At 42.6% G+C, this 19,160-nt stretch overlaps 1 protein-coding gene across 4 annotated transcripts in view; it reads right to left on the bottom strand.

Moving 5' to 3' along the window:
• Nucleotides 1–5,414: 5,414 nt before the first annotated feature.
• Nucleotides 5,415–19,160, bottom strand: part of RESF1 (retroelement silencing factor 1) — a 70,007-nt gene continuing 56,261 nt past the window's right edge. The window contains exons 6-7 of one of the 4 annotated variants that reach the window (XR_010068994.1): nucleotides 11,901–12,130; nucleotides 5,415–5,425 (exon numbers count right to left, since the gene is read on the bottom strand). Coding sequence is in view for 2 of the 4 variants with exons in the window: in XM_063319344.1 (XP_063175414.1) it covers nucleotides 12,117–12,130 (14 nt within the window). In the remaining 2 variants the exon portion in view is untranslated. Of the gene's footprint in view, nucleotides 5,426–9,889; nucleotides 12,131–19,160 lie in introns of those variants that run through there. The other 3 variants (XR_010068991.1, XM_063319344.1, XM_063319359.1) reach the window with 3 other exon arrangements.

Here is a 19,160-nt window from a genome sequence, read left to right as displayed (position 1 = left end):
GTGCTCCAACTGTAATTCCGACCGTACACCTAACTGAACTTCAACATCCTTTTCTTAAAAGAGGATGAAAGAGTCCACAAATCAGAAGGAAAAAAACCTCCAAAACCCAAAGCATGAGCAAAATGTTGTCTCAAGAGATTTTACAAGTTCTAGTCTGGGTGTGTTCCTCAGCTTTTGACCCAGGCCACTATGCAAGCAAGCCTTTCGTGAACAGTCATTCAGGAATGGATTGGAAAACAAGCAGTTTAAAAGGATCAAGGACAGTGTGGAAATCGGTTGAAGCAACAGGATGGCTACAGCTAATCTAGCCTCAGCGTAACTCCACTTAACATCATTTAGTTGACAATGTTGCTCACAACAGAAGGGCAGCCTCACCACGTGACTGAACATCTGTACCCTAGGAGGGAAATCTGGCATGTTAAAATGCGTCATTTTTTCTGCAATACCCAACAAGAAACTTAGGGAGAATCTTTCCTTTTAAAATTGGAAGGAGGCGTGAAGTCCAGGTATTGTGCACTGTGCAGAAGTTCACAGTGGCTGTGGGAGAGTTTCCATAAACTGGAGATCCTGTAGCTACTCTAAGTTGAAAACTCCCAGCACGCCCATGATTTGCTATCATTAGTACTCATTTATTCTGCGTCTTGCCTCCTAAACATATGCAACATCAAATCTGGCTCCTTTGGTGACGTTTGTCTTTGTTTTAGAAGTCTACTGCTTTAGAAGTCTTCTGTGGGACAAAATGAATCGTGCCCCAGAGTTGTCAGTTTCTCTCCACTGACTACAGCGGACCTGACACAGATATATACACTCAGACATAGACACTTAAATAAATGAATCCCACCTTTTTCGTCTGTATCTTTTGTTAGGGCTTAAAACTGGCACCTCTACACTCTACTGTCCAGATTCCTCCATCTATATTTATAATGGACTACTAAGGCCACTGGTAGACCTGAAAAATATTCAAGCTCCTTTCCCCAGTATAAGGAGCTCTGGTTCACCTCACTCCTGACCCTGTGGAGATGAAAAAAGATGGATGATCCTACAAACAGCATCACAGTTGTAGGGAAAGACATCATTAAAGAAGGAAGTGATGCAGCATGACCATTCCCTAGAGAGGATCTCATAACTGAAGCAACGGGACCTCCTTTGATGGAGAATTCTTGCTTTCTAGAGCGCCTGTAATAATCTATAGATTCAAGTGACTCTACAGTGGTGCCAGCAAAGCGCAGGTGTCAGTCACAGATCTGGTACCTTTAGGAGCCTACTCATCAGAGCAGATAGCCCTGAACAATCATGTTGGCATTTTAAATAATTTCACTGCCCAGATATGCATCACCTTACCTTGGTTTAAGTCCTGCTACAATGCTTTTACACTTTCTACCTCCCCAGCTCAAAAAACATGCCCTGATTTTACTAAAGGTTGCCATATCACCCTGCATTGTTATTTCTCCTTCATTGTGCCCTGCTGTGCCCCTTTCACATGAATATTTCAAATAGGTCGTTAGTCATTTAGTGACATTCAACATACCCTCATAAAACGAGCCTCCTTATGATTGCATCCCTTTCATGGGCAGAAATTGCCCTTTGAATTCCTGGCACGTGACACTGGGAGACTCTTAAGCTAAGGATAGTAGGTTCCAGTACCAAAAAATGCTGTTCTGATTACACCTTTTTTTGAGACAATCGGATATTCAAGGACAGGCAAAATGATACAGTTCAAATCTTGCTCCAGAGAGCATTATGCAAATTTCAAACCATTTAAGAAGCATTTAATTACCTATATGAAGTGAACTACTGATTCTACATCTTGGTGGAAATGCAGCTATAAAAGCCACCCTGTACTATATTTTGCAGATAGCTGAATCGCTGCCCCTACAGCACACACAGAAATCACTTTGAGTCCCTTTGTCTGGAGCATCTCAGAGGACCGGAGCCCATATCTAACAACTACTACTGAGTAGTGTTTGGCAGGCCAGCCTGAGTGGCCAAAGGTAAAAATAAAAATGGTATGAGGACCAATCTGTTGTTGTTAGTAGGAACGGGATTTATTTATTTATTTCCTGAACGTGAAAAGAGGGGAAAAGCAGTGAGGGAAGGCAGTACGGGAACTGCGCTGGGTCTGGTTTGGAAATAAACAAGTGGCTGTTATACTGCCAAAGCTTTGTCTTCCTCGAGCGCCGAATTTAAGCACCACATTTGTAATGAATGACCAGCCTAGAGATAAAAGGGAGGCACTGAGAAGAAAATGAAATTTTAAAAGGTATTTCAAGATCCCAGTGCAATAGAAATGGTAATAGGTTTTAAGAAAATTAGTTTATGGAAACTAAACACAGGAGCTAATAAACAATAATGCATATAATGAAAAGTAATGATGTTATGCTGATTAACATGAGTGTCAGTATTCAAGAAGAAAGGCTTTCAAACAGCAGTGTCCGTACGTAAGTCCTCTGTGAACCACCTTTAAAGGAACTGCAAAGGTAAATAAATAATATATTTTTTACAAAGGTTATTGTCAGGTGGACTTAAAATTGGTGTGCAGGATCCTGTGTCCCCACCAGAATAATTTTGGGCCTCATAAAACTGAAAAGGTTGAAAACCACTCATGTTGAACATACAGAATCCAGAAGGAAGAACAGGATAAACCAGAACACTTCAACAAGAAAATCAGAAAAAAGGATTTTATGTAAATTGTTGGCAGGATGCTTTATGCGTAACGAGCAGGGGTTTGAGAACTAAACCTGAGTTTTACAAGAAACTACCAAAAAATAAAGCATTTAGAAAACACAGTCAGCAAGAACTAAGCGTCAATGTGATACCTGCTGTATAGAAAAACTACAGACTGTAGCAAAGAATGTGAATTATTATTCCGTTAAACTGAATAATACCACCTCAGCCTGAAAGGATGTTGCCAGTGTTGCACATGGGTCTTGATTCAGCTCCGCAGACATCAGCTGAGTCTTTTAATTGACAGCATTGCCCCCGGGCTCAAGACCCAGGACACAGCTCTTCCACTCTATGCAGAGTCTTACGGAACAGAAAAAATAGCTGAAAGAAGCACAGAAAGGATTGTTATGCCTATTTAAACTACTAGGCATTTCCTGTGACACCAAGAAGACCAGTCCACTTAGAACACTTTGTCCAAACAGCTTCTCAGCACTTTAGCCCAGATTTATCAGTGTCACAGTGCGAACTGTTCCTTACCAGACAGATTCAAAACCAGGAGGAGAAGGGAGAACGTGGTTTATCTCAGATGAAGAGCAGGAGCATCCATTGCCCAGTGAAGCACTACAAGTAGGGCTGTCTAGGGCAGCAGATTGTTAAGAGAGATGAGGGCAAAATAACTATATCCTGAAACACCTTTTTACTTTTGCCAGAGCCTCGGAAAGCCAGGCACCCCACTGCTGTGCCCACTGAGAGGCAGGTGATGAGGAGAGCCACGGCAGCTTGTATTTCACAGAATCATAGAATCATAGGGTTGGAAGGGACCTCTGGAGATCATCTAGTCCAACCCCCTGCCAGAGCAGGGTCACCTACAGCAGGTTGCACAGGAACGCGTCCAGGCGGGTTTTGAATATCTCCAGAGACGGAGACTCCACCACCTCTCTGGGCAGCCTGGTCCAGTGCTCTGCCACCCTCAAAGGAAAGAAGTTCTCCATTTGGGAGACTGGATCCTGCCACCAGCGACAAGTTCAGCCCCACTTCACCATCAGGAAGAGCAGTGCGACAGTGTAACCACTGCTCCCCGGCTGCACTTTGCACCTTCCTCTGCCCCCCGTATGGTCCCTGCTTTGGCATCTTCACTGCATTGTAGACTTGGAGGGCTAGAAGGCATTTTAGGAGGTCATCAAGTCCAATCCCACATGTAGGTGGGATCAAATGCATCTAGACCATTCACGGTTAGGATTGTCTGATATGTTCTTCAGCCCCTCAGTGACATATATTCAGTATGCCTACAAAGCCTTTTCCAGTATTTCACCACCATCACAAATGGAAACTTTGCTACTGTAGAGTTTAAACTTTTTTCACTGCTTATCAATATGATCTATTCCTGTCCTTTTGTAAACACTGTCCCCTTTTCATCAGTTTCTTCAATGTTTGAAGACTGTCCAGTTTTCTCTTTTCTTCATTAAGCAAATTTTCCGCAGAACCTTCAGTCTGTCCTTGTAAATCATCCCTTCTAATCCCATCCAGAGCTCGGGATGGCCTTTTCTGAACTATCTTATTTTTTGCTGACCACAGTCCCTCCAAGTGAGGGCTTCCCCACTACTGAATAACATGGGTCAAATATCTCCCACATTGCCAGTGTACTGCTCCTAGCACACCATCCTATGTTTTAAGAAACCACAACACATTGTTAATTAGTATGTATTTTGCTGTCTACGGTAGCTTCAGGATCTTTTTTTCGCACTGCTGCTTTTCTAGCCACTACGTCTTTGCATTTATCTCTGCTGAGGTTCATCATGTTGATTTTTGATCACTTATTCACCATGTCGAGATCATTTTGAATATCCTCCTCCAAAAGGCCCACGATTGTTTCCAATACAGAGGCATCCACAAAGTCATACAAATGTGATCAAAAATTTTTCATTCCCAAAGAACAGGATCAGAGCAGGGATTTTCTTCACTACACACAGTTGGGTTTGCCACGTTTAACTCAGAAGCAGCACGATAACAGCATCTTAATTTTTTGCCATCATGACAGCTGAGGGTTTTTTTTTTAGCAGAAATACTCCAAAACCTGCATGCAATTCAAGCTCCTCTGGCCACAGCCCCTACCCTTGCCTGCTTGGTAATGGCCACCTCCCTCCCACCGCAGCTGCCCCCAATCCCACCAGCCCGGCACCAGGCTGGGGGCTCTGCCCCACTGGTGCCCCCCAGACCAGTGTCCTGGCTGCATGGGGGTCCTCCCTGTGGCCACCAGGCAACCCACCCTGCTGCTCCCCAGCACCCCTGGGTAAAGCTGTCACGCTGCCATCAAGCCATCAGTAACGACCCTCCGAGATGGATACGTACCTGTGGAGATTAATGAGGGGCTTTGCCGTCCGGTCCCTCCACACAACAGCAGCTCTTTGCTCTGGCAGCAGTGACCCAAACCTCCTGGTGCTGCTCACTCCCTGGCCAGCTGCTCTCCTCAGAGCAGAAAGGGATGGGTCCGAGGCCCTCTTTTCTTGGCAATTCTACCCTGGCACTTTTTAAACCAGGTTTTTTTTTTTGTTGTTTTTTTTTTTTTCAGACACTCACAAATCAATTGTTCAATCATCTTTAGTGTCTTTCTGGGAAGCGAAATGAGGCTGTACATTATTCCTCCAGTCTCCTTCTTCCTTTTATTACGCCGAGTCCCCGCCAGCATCTTTGGAGCTAGTGGACATGCAGAGCTGCCCGGTTCCCAGGCTTCCTCCTACCACCACAGCATGGGCAAAAGCAGCTGGCAAAAACAGATTAATAGGTAGATCCCCTGTTTGAAATGGGAGCTGACTATGAAATATGAACCAAACTGCAGCTTATGGGCCCATTTTAACTGATTTTTCTCCTCAGAAGTGATTAGTGTGGGAGAGGAACAAATTTGTATCTAACAACGTGCCTGGTCTTGAAATTGAAAGCCTAGAAACTGCAGTGCACCTATTAAATACAGCTTCAAAAAGCACTTATTTCTGCTAAAGTTAGCATTTATTTGCCTTACATTCCTTATCACACATCAATGACTAAAAACATTTACAGACAACGATGGCTGAGAGAGAAACTGAAATCTTTATGTGGAATCCAATTATAATGCTGTGTTGATAATATTAGGAAAATTTGATTCAGATACTAAAAAAGGCATACAACTTAACTTTTTTTTAGAGAGCTATAAGCTAATATTTCAGTACTCAAGAATAGGTTAGTTGTGGCCTTCTCTCAAATGCAGCTGCTAAACACACATTACAATGAATGCAGAACACACAATACAAAGAAAATTATATTACATTTGTATTAAGTGAGTGTGGCATTTGGGAAAGGGGCCAGATTTATGACATTATCCTATAAACTTGGGTTTTGTTAGATTTTTGTCAAAATACCTAATACGGAACAGGTGGTGTGTATTCAAAACACTAAAATAAAGGCTTCCAAAGAAGGCATCTGGATCAAAGCTACAATTATTTTCCTCAGGTAAGAGAGGGGTCAAAGCACAATTAGGAGATTAAGATCTTGAGCTGGACATTGACTTCGGTGTGAATTTTCCCACTTACGCTTCGTACGTCTTGGATGAAATGATAGGTCTACCATAAAGCAGGGTATCACAAGCTTAACTACTTCAAAACCTCTCTAGAACTTTTTTCAATAATTGCATTTATACTATAAATGCTTCGTCTTACAGTAATCACAGTATTCAACACAGAGACAAGGACTGGAATAGCTGAAACAAGTACTGCATAAAATTATTTCATGTGAATCTTTTATTGTCAAAACTGACCCTTAAAAAATAATTGATACCCATAAAAAACACCCTAAGGGTATTTTCTTTGTGGTTTGTTCTGCCACAATATTTTGGGCTATTTTCATTTGCCTTAAGCTTTCTGAGCCAGGTCAAAACTCACTGGTGTCTGGTTCCAGCTTTTCCTTACAACCAAGAGCTTTATTTAAAAAAAAAAAAAAAAAAGAAAAATCAAAACCTCCATCATTATTGAATGAATTTTTGAGGCCCAGGAGAGATGGACTGTAACTAAACCTGCAATTTAGCAAGACATATTGAGAATGCAGCGGTTGCCAACCCTGACCTTATAGACCAGAAAACACGACTGAATTCCTAGAGCTCTCCTGGTGGGAAACACAGTAAGGTATTTGGGTGAAGAATTTTTCTTTCAAAAGAAAGTCTTGTCAATGAGGATATGTAGAAAGATATCATGTTGTAGGGCTATCCAAATGTATCTAGCTCTGAAATAATAATACGGTGTAAGAGTGGAGTAAACCAATCCCACAGTGCCAGAGCCTCTCCTGATAGGTGCTACCATCTGGGAGAGGCACAAAGTTAATTGGGAGTTTCTGTGAGGTTGTCTCCGGAGGCTTTTTTCATTCCTTCTTGGATGATTATGAGTTTCTGAAAGTGCAGCAGATGGAGTTTGGCCATGGGGAGTCTGTGAAGCCGGGGTGCAACCACCTTTGGGTGCTGAATGTTACCATTGCTCATGGGAGTTCCTGGTATTACCAGAGGAAAAGGCAAGAGGGATGCTGCAATTTGCCTACCTTTGTTTGCCCAACTGGGCAGCAAAGGATCAAGGGAGAACAGGAGAAGCAGTCAAATTCTTGCCAGCATTGCACAAAATTGGGAAGAGAAATAACAGATGGTAATCCCTTTGATGCAAGGAACCCATCTGCTACTGCTTCCCTGTCGTGTCCCATGAGATCCTGGAGATACTGTGTGGAAAAGCTTCAGACAGCTTGTGAATGGCAAATGTGAATGTGGGTTGTATAGGAGAAGATGGAAGAGAGAGTAATTCTGTGCATGGAAGGGGACATGACAAGAGCTGTACTTCTGCTCAGCTCTTGGTAGGTCCTAAAATAGGCTTGTGAGAAGCCAGAACAGCTCAGCTATATAGGACAACATGCAAAGTAACTGCTCCCTGATGTCCCACATTGAAAAAGGCAAGAAGGAGGACCCAGGGAACTACAGGCCGGTTAGTCTCACCTCTGTCCCTGGGAAGGTAATGGAGCGACTCATTCTGGATGTCGTCTCCAAACACATAGAGGAACAGGAAGTTATTGGAAGTGGTCAGCATGGATTTACCAAGGGCAAATCATGCCTGACCAATCTGATAGCTTTCTATGATGTTATAACGGGTTGGCTGGATGAGGGGAGAGCCGTAGATGTCATCTACCTTGACCTTAGCAAGGCTTTTGACACTGTCTCCTATAACATCCTCATTAGGAAGCTGAGGAAGTATGGGCTAGACGAGGTGACAGTGAGGTGGATCGAGAGCTGGCTGAGTGACAGACCTCAGAGGGTTGTGATCAGTGGCACAGAGTCCAGTTGGAGGCCTGTAACGAGTGGTGTCCCTCAGGGGTCAATACTTGGACCAATTTTGTTCAATATATTCATTAATGACCTAGATGATGGGACAGAGTGTATCCTCAGCAAGTTTGCTGATGATACCAAGCTGGGAGGGGTGGCCGACACTCCAGAGGGCCGTGCTGCCATCCAGCGTGACCTGGACAGGCTGGAGAGCTGGGCAGAGAAGAACCTAATGAGGTTCAACAAAAGCAAGTGTAGGGTCCTGCACCTGGGAAGGAAGAAGGCCAAACACCAGTATAGGTTAGGGGCGGACATGCTGGGAAGCAGCTCTGAGGAGAAGGACCTGGGGGTCCTGGTAGACAGCAAATTATCCATGAGCCAGCAGTGTGCCCTTGTCGCCAAAAAGGCCAATGGTATCCTGGGCTGCATAGGGAAGACTGTGGCCAGTAGGTCGAGGGAGGTCATCCTCCCCCTCTACTCTGCACTGGTGAGGCCACAACTGGAGTACTGTGTCCAGTTTTGGGCTCCCCAGTTCAAGAGGGACAGGGAACTACTGGAGCGAGTCCAGCGTAGGGCAACCGAGATGATTATGGGACAGGAGCACCTCCCTTATGAGGAAAGGCTGAGAGAGCTGGGACTCTTTAGCCTGGAGAAGAGAAGGTTGAGGGGGGACCTGATTAACGTTTACAAGTATCTAAAGGGTGGGTTTAAGGAGGACGGAGCCAGGCTCTTTTCAGTGGTTCCCAGCGACAGGACAAGGGGCAATGGGCACAAGCTAGAACATAGGAAGTTCCGTTCAAATACACGGAAAAACTTTACGGTGAGGGTGACAGAGCACTGGAACAGGCTGCCCAGGGAGGTTGTGGAGTCCCCTTCTCTGGAGATTTTCAAGACCCGCCTGGATGCAGCCCTGAGGGATGTGCTCTAGGCAATCCTGCTCTAGCAGGGGAGTTGGACTAGATGATCTCTAGAGGTCCCTTCCAACTCTGAAGATTCCGTGATTCCGTGATTCCGTGAATACAGGCGAGTGATAATATCTTCTGAAAATCCAGGTACAAGGAAAGTCCACTATCGCTGTGGTACCAGACCGTACAGCCCTGCAGAACATCTCAGTGCTGCTATTGACATGGTCTCTGATCACACCTCTCATTCTCGCTTGCTTTGATGAGCAAAGAGGTATTATATCTTGATATTACCTAACTTTGATGCTTAATGATTACTATTCATTATTCCTTTTAAGATTAGTAAGTTCATGAATCTTTTCTGGTTTCCAGGCCGTCTGAAAACTCAGGCAGCTGTTATTGTCTCATCTTCTGTACGATATGAATGAAACAATCTCTGCAAACACAGATAGAGGCATAAACGAATCTGAATGAAAGATGGTACTTTGGACCATTCAGTACAACCATGGGAAAATAGATGTGGGCACCTGATCATCCTCCTACTTCTGCCTGGCTTTCGGCAGCTTTGGTGTCTGCTGCCGATCACTCAAGGCTGTTGTTGACGAGCAATTGAATAAATAGTAAACATCCTTCAATAAGAGACTTCACCACGATGGAGAAGACAATTACAAGTGCCCAGCTAAAAGGAGAAAACCAAACACTAACCCTTCTCTCCTCCCTACTTTTATTCAGAGAGCATTCCCTCTCCTTAATACTGTGAGAAAATGGCAGCTCCTACATTTTAAGGGATTTGGCAATTTACTGATGTTAGATGCAGAAGGGAAGGTTGATTTGCAAACTTGTCACAGATTCTCTCTGCAAGGGATCTGTCAGAGCAGAAACATGTTTTGAAAATGAATTAGCAGGATGAGGGACTTGTTTTGGACAAGGGATTCCTCGTAGGAATGGTCAGGACAGATATGTCTCTCGGCTGACCTCTGTGGCCACTAGCTGCTGTTCTTTGACTCCAATCCATGGAAAGCTGGAACAGACGCACACTCACACATATGCTTCAAGGTAAGCCAAAGAAAAGGACAAGCAGAATATTTTTTTCATTGTCTTTTGCAATAAGCAGTTGAGATTTGGTGTTAAGTAAATACAAAGCAAGGCTTAAATACCCACAGACACACATTTATTTATATACTTGTTTATAAATAATGATATTACTGGAGCATCGTGACTTTGCCTTGATCAAGGGTTGTGTTACTGAGCATAATGAGCTGTGGTTAATAGGCTAATGCAAATGACTGAGTGTGATGAGCCTTGGGACAGGCCGTGGATCAACAAGTGACTGGAGAACAATATCTGAAACTGCTGGGAAAATGGTATTGCAGACAGATTTGGCTAGTGGCCTGCATCGACATCTGGCTGTAAGTTCCCTGGCACTAGAGAGTAACAGAGACTGGGGGGGAGGCATTGCTCTTCAGATGTCCAACACCTCACGCTCAAGGTGGAACCATCACATGTTGGTGCTGAGCTGCTACGCAGAGCCCAACGTGGAGACAGGCTGGACAGAGCGAGTGTCATGTTCCCCTGGGCTTGACGGTGCTAACTCACTGGGCACGGTGAAGGTCTCCATTAATTCTCTGTGTGTGTGCTTGCTCTTGTGTGTAGCTTTTCCTGAGACAGCCTGTCCCTCACTTGGTGAACTAAGTAAGTTGAGGTTGGCAGTATCGCGTTGTCTGGTGTTTCCTTTCCACCTGTGACAGGTGGGAACTAGAAAAATAAAAATAAAAAAAAATAAAAAAGAGGGATGGAAGGATGGCTTTGGCAATGTGACAATACGAAGAAAATAAAATCAGAAAATGTATGGGAAATGTGTAAGACTTCAGTGACTCTCTGAGAAGGGAATTGTCGGTGGATCAGAGACAGAATGAAGGGTTTGTCCACCCAGCGCAAACTTCAGAGGTGGCAACCTGCCACCTGATCCTTGTCAGCAATGTCTGGGGATATGACCGGCGACTGAAATGGGTCCTCCCTTCCTGGCCCCTCAGGAAATGCGCTCAATGGTAGGTTGCTGCTCCCATACTCATGGGAAATAGATGTTGGGAAATGAGCTGCTTGAGACAAGCCTGACAGGCCAAACGCTTGCCCCAGCGTGCGGCTTCCTCTTCAGTCTGCAGCTTCATGCGCTCCAGATTCTGCTGTCTCAATAGAAAAGCTTGAATAAAAATATCAAGAGAAAACTTACTTAGGTGACTAAGCACTGAAAAAAAATGAAGTGAGAGGCCTATTATAGCCAGCCTGGTAGACAAAACTTCATGTTGAAAAATGAGATTGTATACGGGAAAGCTGTTGGCAGCCTAAGAGGAAAAGAAACCTCACTATTAAGCAAAGTTTCTTTTAAACTATTGCTATTAATCAGCTGTGGTTGTAATGACTGCATGCAGTAAATGTAGGTAGAGGTTACATTAGCTGCTCTAAGACTCCCTGTTTTATTTTTAACCAGTGATCTTCTTAAGAGAGAAAAGCAAAAAATATTACAGGTGACCAAAATTTGCCGGTGGATCACTTCCCTGACCTGGTTCAGTGCACAGCATCACAAGCTGCCAGGCTTGCGGCTCAGGGATGAGGATGGGGATGCTGGGACTCTGGGAGCAGGCACTGCCAGAGGCACCACTCCTCAAACACCCTCCCGCCTACACCTGGCAGGCTGTCGCAGTTCAGGATTAGTTTAGCGTGGCTAAACCGCTTCCTCTGACTGCAGTTAACCTCTAAACACTTACGGTTTCGGAGCGTGAGGCACTGACTGGCAGGGTGAATTTTAAAAAAAGCCTTTAAAGACAAAGGTCTCTGCCGCCTTTTGTTGAATTTTCTCCACATCACACAGATGGGATGTTTTCACTGGGCGGCTCTGTATTAACGCGTCTCTTCCTTGAGTTAGGAATTATGTCAGAAATAAGTTGTTCTCTAAACAATACTTCATGCTGAATGTTGCAGACCTGTTGATACACGTGAAAGTTCACATTTACCTGTTCCACAGACCACAGGACATCCCGTCGTCCTAGCCACTAAAGCAGCTCCCTGCCGATACCCAGAGACAGGGCAGAACTGTACAACGCCAGGGTGAGCGTTTGTTCTTTCAAATGATGAAGGCCGGGTTCCGAGGCAAATTCCAGATGTGTCTCTGCACTTCTCACTGCACCATCTGCAGACATTTCTGAACAACAGGCAGGAGCGGGCAGGGATCAGCTCGCGCCAACTGCAAGAATCATTTGCCATAGGCATCGATGCTTTACATTTCTGCTCTCTGTTCTTCCCCCTGGGTTTGTATGTCAATAGTTCCCAAGCAACTTCATTTGGTTCCCTGGGAGACAAAAAATCTGCTTGCTTGGTCTTTGAGCAGCTTTGTTTTCCTTAAATTCCCCTTTGACGCTATGTAGCACTCTGTTCTGCATATTCCTCTTCTTTTTTGTCCTCTCTCTGTTCCCCTTTATACTCCCCGCTTTCCTCAGGCTTCTCCTGCTGCCATATCATTGACAATACTAAGTTGTCTTACAAAAGCTAGGCTTCTTCAGATAATTTAGTTTCATATTTATACTGCATAAAATAAAAGACAAGAAGCCTGTCTCCTGCAAAGCTGTTAATAAAGTGAAACTTCACAGCATTTCTATATATAACTCTAATCTAAATAATACTGCCATCACCGCCGGGTTCAGCTGCTATGTACTGACAGGACACTGATAAAATATACATGTGATGTATCCCCATCCTTAAAAACACACATAAAAGAAGTATATACCAATGAGACCAATTATTTTTCACTCAGTATAATGAAATGTGCCAAAGCCAGCACGGACTCATTGTGAATGTATCGATCCCATAGTCGCGGCATCGGAGGGGATCTCAGACAGACCTCTCGTACTTCTCCTCCCCACAACAGCAGTTGTTCTGCAATTCCTTACAGAATTCCTTACAGTCTAGCCTGTTCTTGAAAACTTTACTCATGGAGACTCCCTGGCCTCTGCCTTCGGTTTATAACTGAAGGAAATGGTTTGCCTGACAATTTGGGAGGCAAAGTAAGTTGAAAAAAAGAATCCTTGACTTTATCTTTTGGGTGGGTTTTTTTGTTGGTTTGGGGGTTTTTTGTTTGGTGTTTGGTGTTTGGTGTTTTGGGGTTTTTTTGGTGGTTTTTTGGGGGTTGTTTTTGGTTTTTTTTTACTCTAGGCTGCTTAACAGCCGGAAGCAAACACAAGAAAATGTCTTTTTCTGTGAGATTTGGCATAAAACCTCTATCATTTTGGGGTTCGGCTGGTTTTGTTTAGTTTTTGGTGGGGTTTTTTTCCCAGCAGGGCTAGTGCTGAATGGCAGAATTGAACTTGCCCAGCCAGGAGTTACAGAAAGACCTCCCAGTAACAAAGTGGCAGAAGAAATGATGAACGCAAAGCAGCGCACGTGGTGAAGAGTGACCCTAATTACATGTTCCCAATAGCGAGTTCTCATGTCAGCTTTTATCACTGAGTATTCTCCGACATCATTACAGATCGTTGGAAGATGAAGCTTCCTAATCCCCAACCATCAAAAAGACCAGGAAGGGAACAGGAACTATGATTTGGTACTCCATAAAGCTATGGTGTACCCAATCTTGTGTGAAACTCTGGTCACTTCAAAGAGGAGTTTTTACAACTAGAAAGTATACAGACAAGGAAGGCCAGATTGGTCTTAAATAAGAAACAATTTACACTGTAGGAGAAAGTGAAGAGATTTGGTTTCCTCAGCTTGGAAAAGAGACTCCTGAGGACATGATAGAGGTCTAGAAAAACATAAATCGCGAGGAGCAGGTGGCGAGGGAATGATTAGTCATTATTTTTCATGAGACAAGAACTACAGGGCACTAAATGAAATCATCAGGCAGCAGGTCAAAGACAAATGAAAGAAAGTACTTTCACATGCAGTGCCCAATTGCATTGCAGGGCGTAACACCCTGTTTTGTTTGCAAGCCCAAAGTACAAATAAATTCCAAAAGCTCCTAGATGGGTTCATAGAAGAAAGGTCTGTCAAGGGCAGCTGGACAAGACGATGTAGATACAACCTGTAGATCAGAAAGTCTCTAAATCAGAAATTGCTGGAAATGGGAGGAGTATCCTCGAAAAAATATGAATCCAAGATTGCCCTGGTTTTATGGTTTTTTCTTTACTATCTACCACTGGCTATAGTAGAGATACAATATATCAGATAGGGTATATGGAGCTTTGTTCTGATATAGTACAGCTGTTCACCTGCTGCTTGGTCAGAATGACTATTTACAAAAGCTATATAGTCAGTAACGGGAAATCATATTAGAATAATTGACATTGATTTTTCAATGAGACCAGAAGCAACACTACTTTTCCCTTAAAGAAAATTTCCATATCTTGAATAATAAAAATAACTTCAAAATCTTAAAGCTGGAGGAGTGGAGAAAAGAGAACGATAGAAATCTGTACAAATGAGGAAAAAAAAAGAGAAAGCAAGGAAGCATATCTTCTCTGTAAGGTTGAAATGAGCACTCCAATGAAATCATAAGTTTTTCCATTGTTTGAAGCAAGACAAGGATTTCCTATGGAGGATTACGTTTTGTGAGGAGTCAATGTGGAAAAATGATGACTATATCAGATGTGTTGTTTCTCTCCCAACCAGGGGTAGGAGGAAAAATTAGATATTTTTTTCCTCCAAAACTGACTGAGCTCAGAATTTAATAGACAAATCATAAGAACTGAGGAAATGAACAGAAATTATAAGGTGAACTAAAGACTGGAACTCCCATGTCAAACCCAGTCATTTTTTCACATTGTTCGTGAAGGTGATGCCAAGGAATTTAGGACAGACTTAAACCAAAGCACTACCTTATGCATCAATGTTTAACTTACATTCCAGCTCACATCCCAGCCCATTCCAAAGATGTATTAGGAAAACAATCAATGAGATCTGATTTCCATTATAATGAGGAATGATAATTACTAGGACCATCTTGACAGATAGGTACTGTAAGAAATTAGTATCACTAGAAGAGAAATCTATTTCCTCAGTTAAAATAATAAACTGTTTTACCTTGGTGTTTCTATAGCAAATTTAGAGAAAATATTCTTCAAATAAGATGCCTAAGAAAGATTTTAATATTCATCTCCATTCACAGGACACCTAACATTATTTATTTCAATCTAAAAATTATTTCTGATTATTCAGGTACATAGTAGAGGTTCTTTATATCCCCACTGAGCCTTGCAACTTTAGAAAGCTGTTCTTTAAAGAGGGTGATTATTTATAATTTTTGTTATTACGTATATTACTGAAACTTAAATCACATTTCCATGTATGAAGATTTTAGCATCTTGATACAATGCGATGCCCACTTAACTGGCCCAGATACAAAGGAAAGTTTTGCTTGTGTTTAGTGTCTGTATTTCTTTAAATCCTTTCAGAGTCTAAAACTTAGGGGTAGGTGGTAGATATTTCATTTGGGTTTCGTTCAGCGTATTTCAACTGAAATGTTTCAGTATACCTCCTTGGGAGTGGGGTCATTTATACATTTTGTAGAGGGAATCCCAATAGATTCTGTTTTCCTCTTTTCATGGTATTCTCCTGCCCCCATAGACCTGTATCCCTGGTATCAGTGCCCAAACAGAAGAGGTCTGCACTGGGAAAGGAAGAAGTTCTCCTCAAATACTTTTCTTCAGCTGCATTTTTCTTTGCTTCTGTGATTTGCATTGTTATCAAACCTCACTGGTGTCAGGAAAGCAGCAGGACCAGGTTTTATTTTCCAACAGAAATTTCCATATGGGTCAGCCTTTTTGATCTCATAATATTCTGCAGCACTGGAGAACAAACTCAGACAAATGATCATCAAAACATGGAAGCTGCAGATAGAATACTGGAAGCTTTTGGCCCCATTTTTCCTCTTATTCAGCCTGAACTACTTTATTTTTAGATTATACCACTTTGTACCCCTTCCATAAGTACTCCATCTTTTCACTTTGATGACAAGTTCATAATTAATTTATATTAATACATTTAAATCTAGAAGAGGCACCCATAGCGTGATTCGCAGATTTTAATAGTTCTTTGCTATCTCCCGTCTCTTCTTCCATTTATCATCTACTCCCACAGTTTCTTAACAGAATGAATAAACTTTAATCCAACTGGTAAAGCCCTGGATAAGCTACATCTGCAGAAGCTACAATGCTGACCCCAGACTTTGATTTTCCTGTATCTCGTGCAAATAGGGCTGGCTGTTCCTCAGCATTGTGTCCTTCACATCCAGGGGTCTTTTAGTTCCTATGCCAAATAAATGCTCTGTAGCCAACGACTTGATCTAGTTCAGCTACCTAACCTAGAAAACAAGTACTGGCTCATTCATATCTTATCAGCAACTTCTGCACAGCCCAAGAGTTCCCCAGGCTGTGACGCCAGGCTGTGTCTGGTTTCCATGTTCATGGGTGACACGACAGAGTAAGTTACTCACAGTCTCCAGAGGAACATCTAAACACAAACTTTACTCTAAAGACTGATGAAGAAATTATACAAAGCTGAGGAAAACCCACAAGACTTGCATGCGATTCCTTTCCTTAGCTTTTTTCAACATCCCACCCCACCAGTCCTCACCCTTCCAGGCAGCCGCCTTCTGCTTTGTTCTACCCGATTCCAGGCCAGACCACCGCCTTCTTACTTTCTCCAGAAATGGATCATCAAAGAATTTGTTTTTAAAAATTCCCTGTCTTCTGCTACCAGATGGCTTTCCTCAAGGACTACCGTGCCTTGCCAGGTAATTAAAGGCTTGTTACAATCTTAGGTAACTGAATAGGTTCCTCAGATAGGAGCCAAAATTATTCTGACTAGTTGAATTAGCTCTTTGTATATTTACTCTTCAGAAAGTATTAAAGCAACACCCAAACGTCTACGCTTTTAGTTAAAAGTAATTCATTACAACTATCTGGTTTTGCTGGCATACAATTTTCATCAAGCACCATCAAATTGGCAAGCAATATATTTCTGGTATTTTTTTGGCCTGTTAGAATAGCATAGTTACCACATGTTAGTTCCTGAACCCAGCAGCATCACTTGTGTGATATCAACCTTACTTCACTTTTTCCAGTTCACACTGGGAATTGGCTTTTGATAGCTGGGTCAAAGTCTAATTACAGTTCAGAGTGGTCTTGAGCATGTGTTTCCTTTTCTCTGATGAAACCCAAGTAAGATCAAAGCCAGCCGGTCATATTTTCTGCAGTATGGGCCCTGTACTGCTAAAGGGAATGTTCAATTGCAAAGTCTTTGGGGCATTGAACAGTTAGCACATTTCCTGATATAAAAGCAACTTTTGCAGGATTAAAAATTTCCATTGGGAAAAACTTCAGTTTACAATTTGAATCACTGAAACAAAACATTATCTTGGTTGAACTCAAGGGAGAATATACTTAAGTTGAAGTTCAATATTCTTCCAAGTGACCCAAAATGTTTCGTTCTGAAGCACTTCTACTATAAACTGCTACTGTTGATTGCAGTGTGTTGCATGATATAAATTAGAGTGCCAGTCTCCATTCTTTCTTAATGTCTTGGTTTCCCAGCTACAATTCAGTGTTTGGGTTTTTTTATTTAAACGGCATGTATGGTGCATTGTGGGAGCCACAGGGCCCTCGTAGTGCTATGGAAAATGTGTCTGACCAGGAAATTCTGCATTATAGTAAGCATCACGTTGCTCAAAAGCAACATCCAAGATGCAATGCACAATACTGGAAAAGCTGTATGTGAGTAATTACCCTAAACAAAGCATTTTTAAAATCAATAACTATTTTTCAGATAATATTACTTGGTCCTGGAGTTATTCACATGGTTATTAGACAGTGCAACAATGTTCATTTGTTGTAGAGCCAAGTTCCGTTACCAGTCACAACAGACTAATTTGAAGTGGGGTAAAACCAGAATTTGGTCTGTGTTACTTTAGTTTCATAAGAAGTTACAGCAAAATGTGTTTCCCTTTCAGGAATGTCAGGCTGGTTTGTTTTGATGCAAATTTTTAACACTTCTAGATCAAAATCTTGAGGGGAAAACAGTTCATATTTGCATTCCAATTTAGGTCAAAACTAATGCTGCATTAATGCTGGAGAAGAGAAGGCTCCGAGGAGACCTTATAGCAGCCTTCCAGTACCTAAAGGAAGGATGGGGAGGGACTCTTTATCAGGGAGTGTCATGACAGGACACGGGGTAACGGACTCAAACTGAAAGAGGGTAGATTTAGATTGGATATCAGGAAGAAATTCTTTTCTGTGAGGGTGGTGAGGCACTGGAACAGGTTGCCCAGGGAAGCTGTGGAGGCCCCATCCCTGGAAGTGTTCAAGGCCAGGCTGGATGGGGCTTTGAGCAGCCTGGTCTAGGGGGAGGTGTCCATGCCCATGGCAGGGGGGTTGGAACTGGATGATCTTTAAGGTCCCTTCCAACCCAAACCATTCTGTGATTCTGTGATTATCAGGTTTTCTTGATCTCTTTTTCGCCCAGCTCTAGAAATTACGTCTTACAGTCTTGAAGCCTGCCATGTGAGTTGACCTAGGCGACTGTCAACATTTCTGTCTGCACATGGAGCCTCCACTGATGAGTAAAATACTTTTCCAGAGATCCTAGGTGGCTATCCATCTCCTCTTCACTAGAACATCTTATTTTTATGGGATGATTCCTCTGTGTCCTAGCGCTTCTTTTCTTACCGCAGTTTGCGTCATGATTCTTTCTGCTGTGGCTTACAAATGAAGTTATTTTCATAAATAGCAATCCAGTGGCTTTTATTTCAGCACCAAAGGACTGAAGTACATGCAGTTTTATTAAACAAACCTCAATATATTTCTAAAATAACGGAAGGAAAATCAATAAGAAGTGACTAAAAATTTTATAAAGATCTGATGCATATTTAACACAAATAATTTTTCTCCGAGAAGGTGATGTAAAATGAGATATTTCTTCAAAACCCAGGATTTTCTGGATACTTATTTAACTCTGTGTTCTGCTGGCAAATTAAAAATTCTTTTGGCATATTGTGCGGCCAAGAAATATATATAAGTTTGTACTGTACCTCAGTACAATAAGGCTTTTCTTACAATGTCTGAGTGCACAAAATTAAGCACGTGCACATTCAGGAAGTGCCTATTGTGACCTGTCTTAATCCAGAATTACCAAGAGGTTTTGCAATGTGGCATTTTCTTTCGTTAAAGGGTCAAATCCTGTTCCTGCCTACAAACCAGAGGCGTGCATGCAACCAGGCCTCGGCCCAG

This window comes from Chroicocephalus ridibundus, chromosome 1 (assembly GCF_963924245.1).
Source record: "Chroicocephalus ridibundus chromosome 1, bChrRid1.1, whole genome shotgun sequence".
Lineage (NCBI taxonomy): Eukaryota > Metazoa > Chordata > Aves > Charadriiformes > Laridae > Chroicocephalus > Chroicocephalus ridibundus.
Note: the sequence above shows the minus strand (reverse complement) of the source record. Positions and strands in the feature narration are given on the sequence as shown.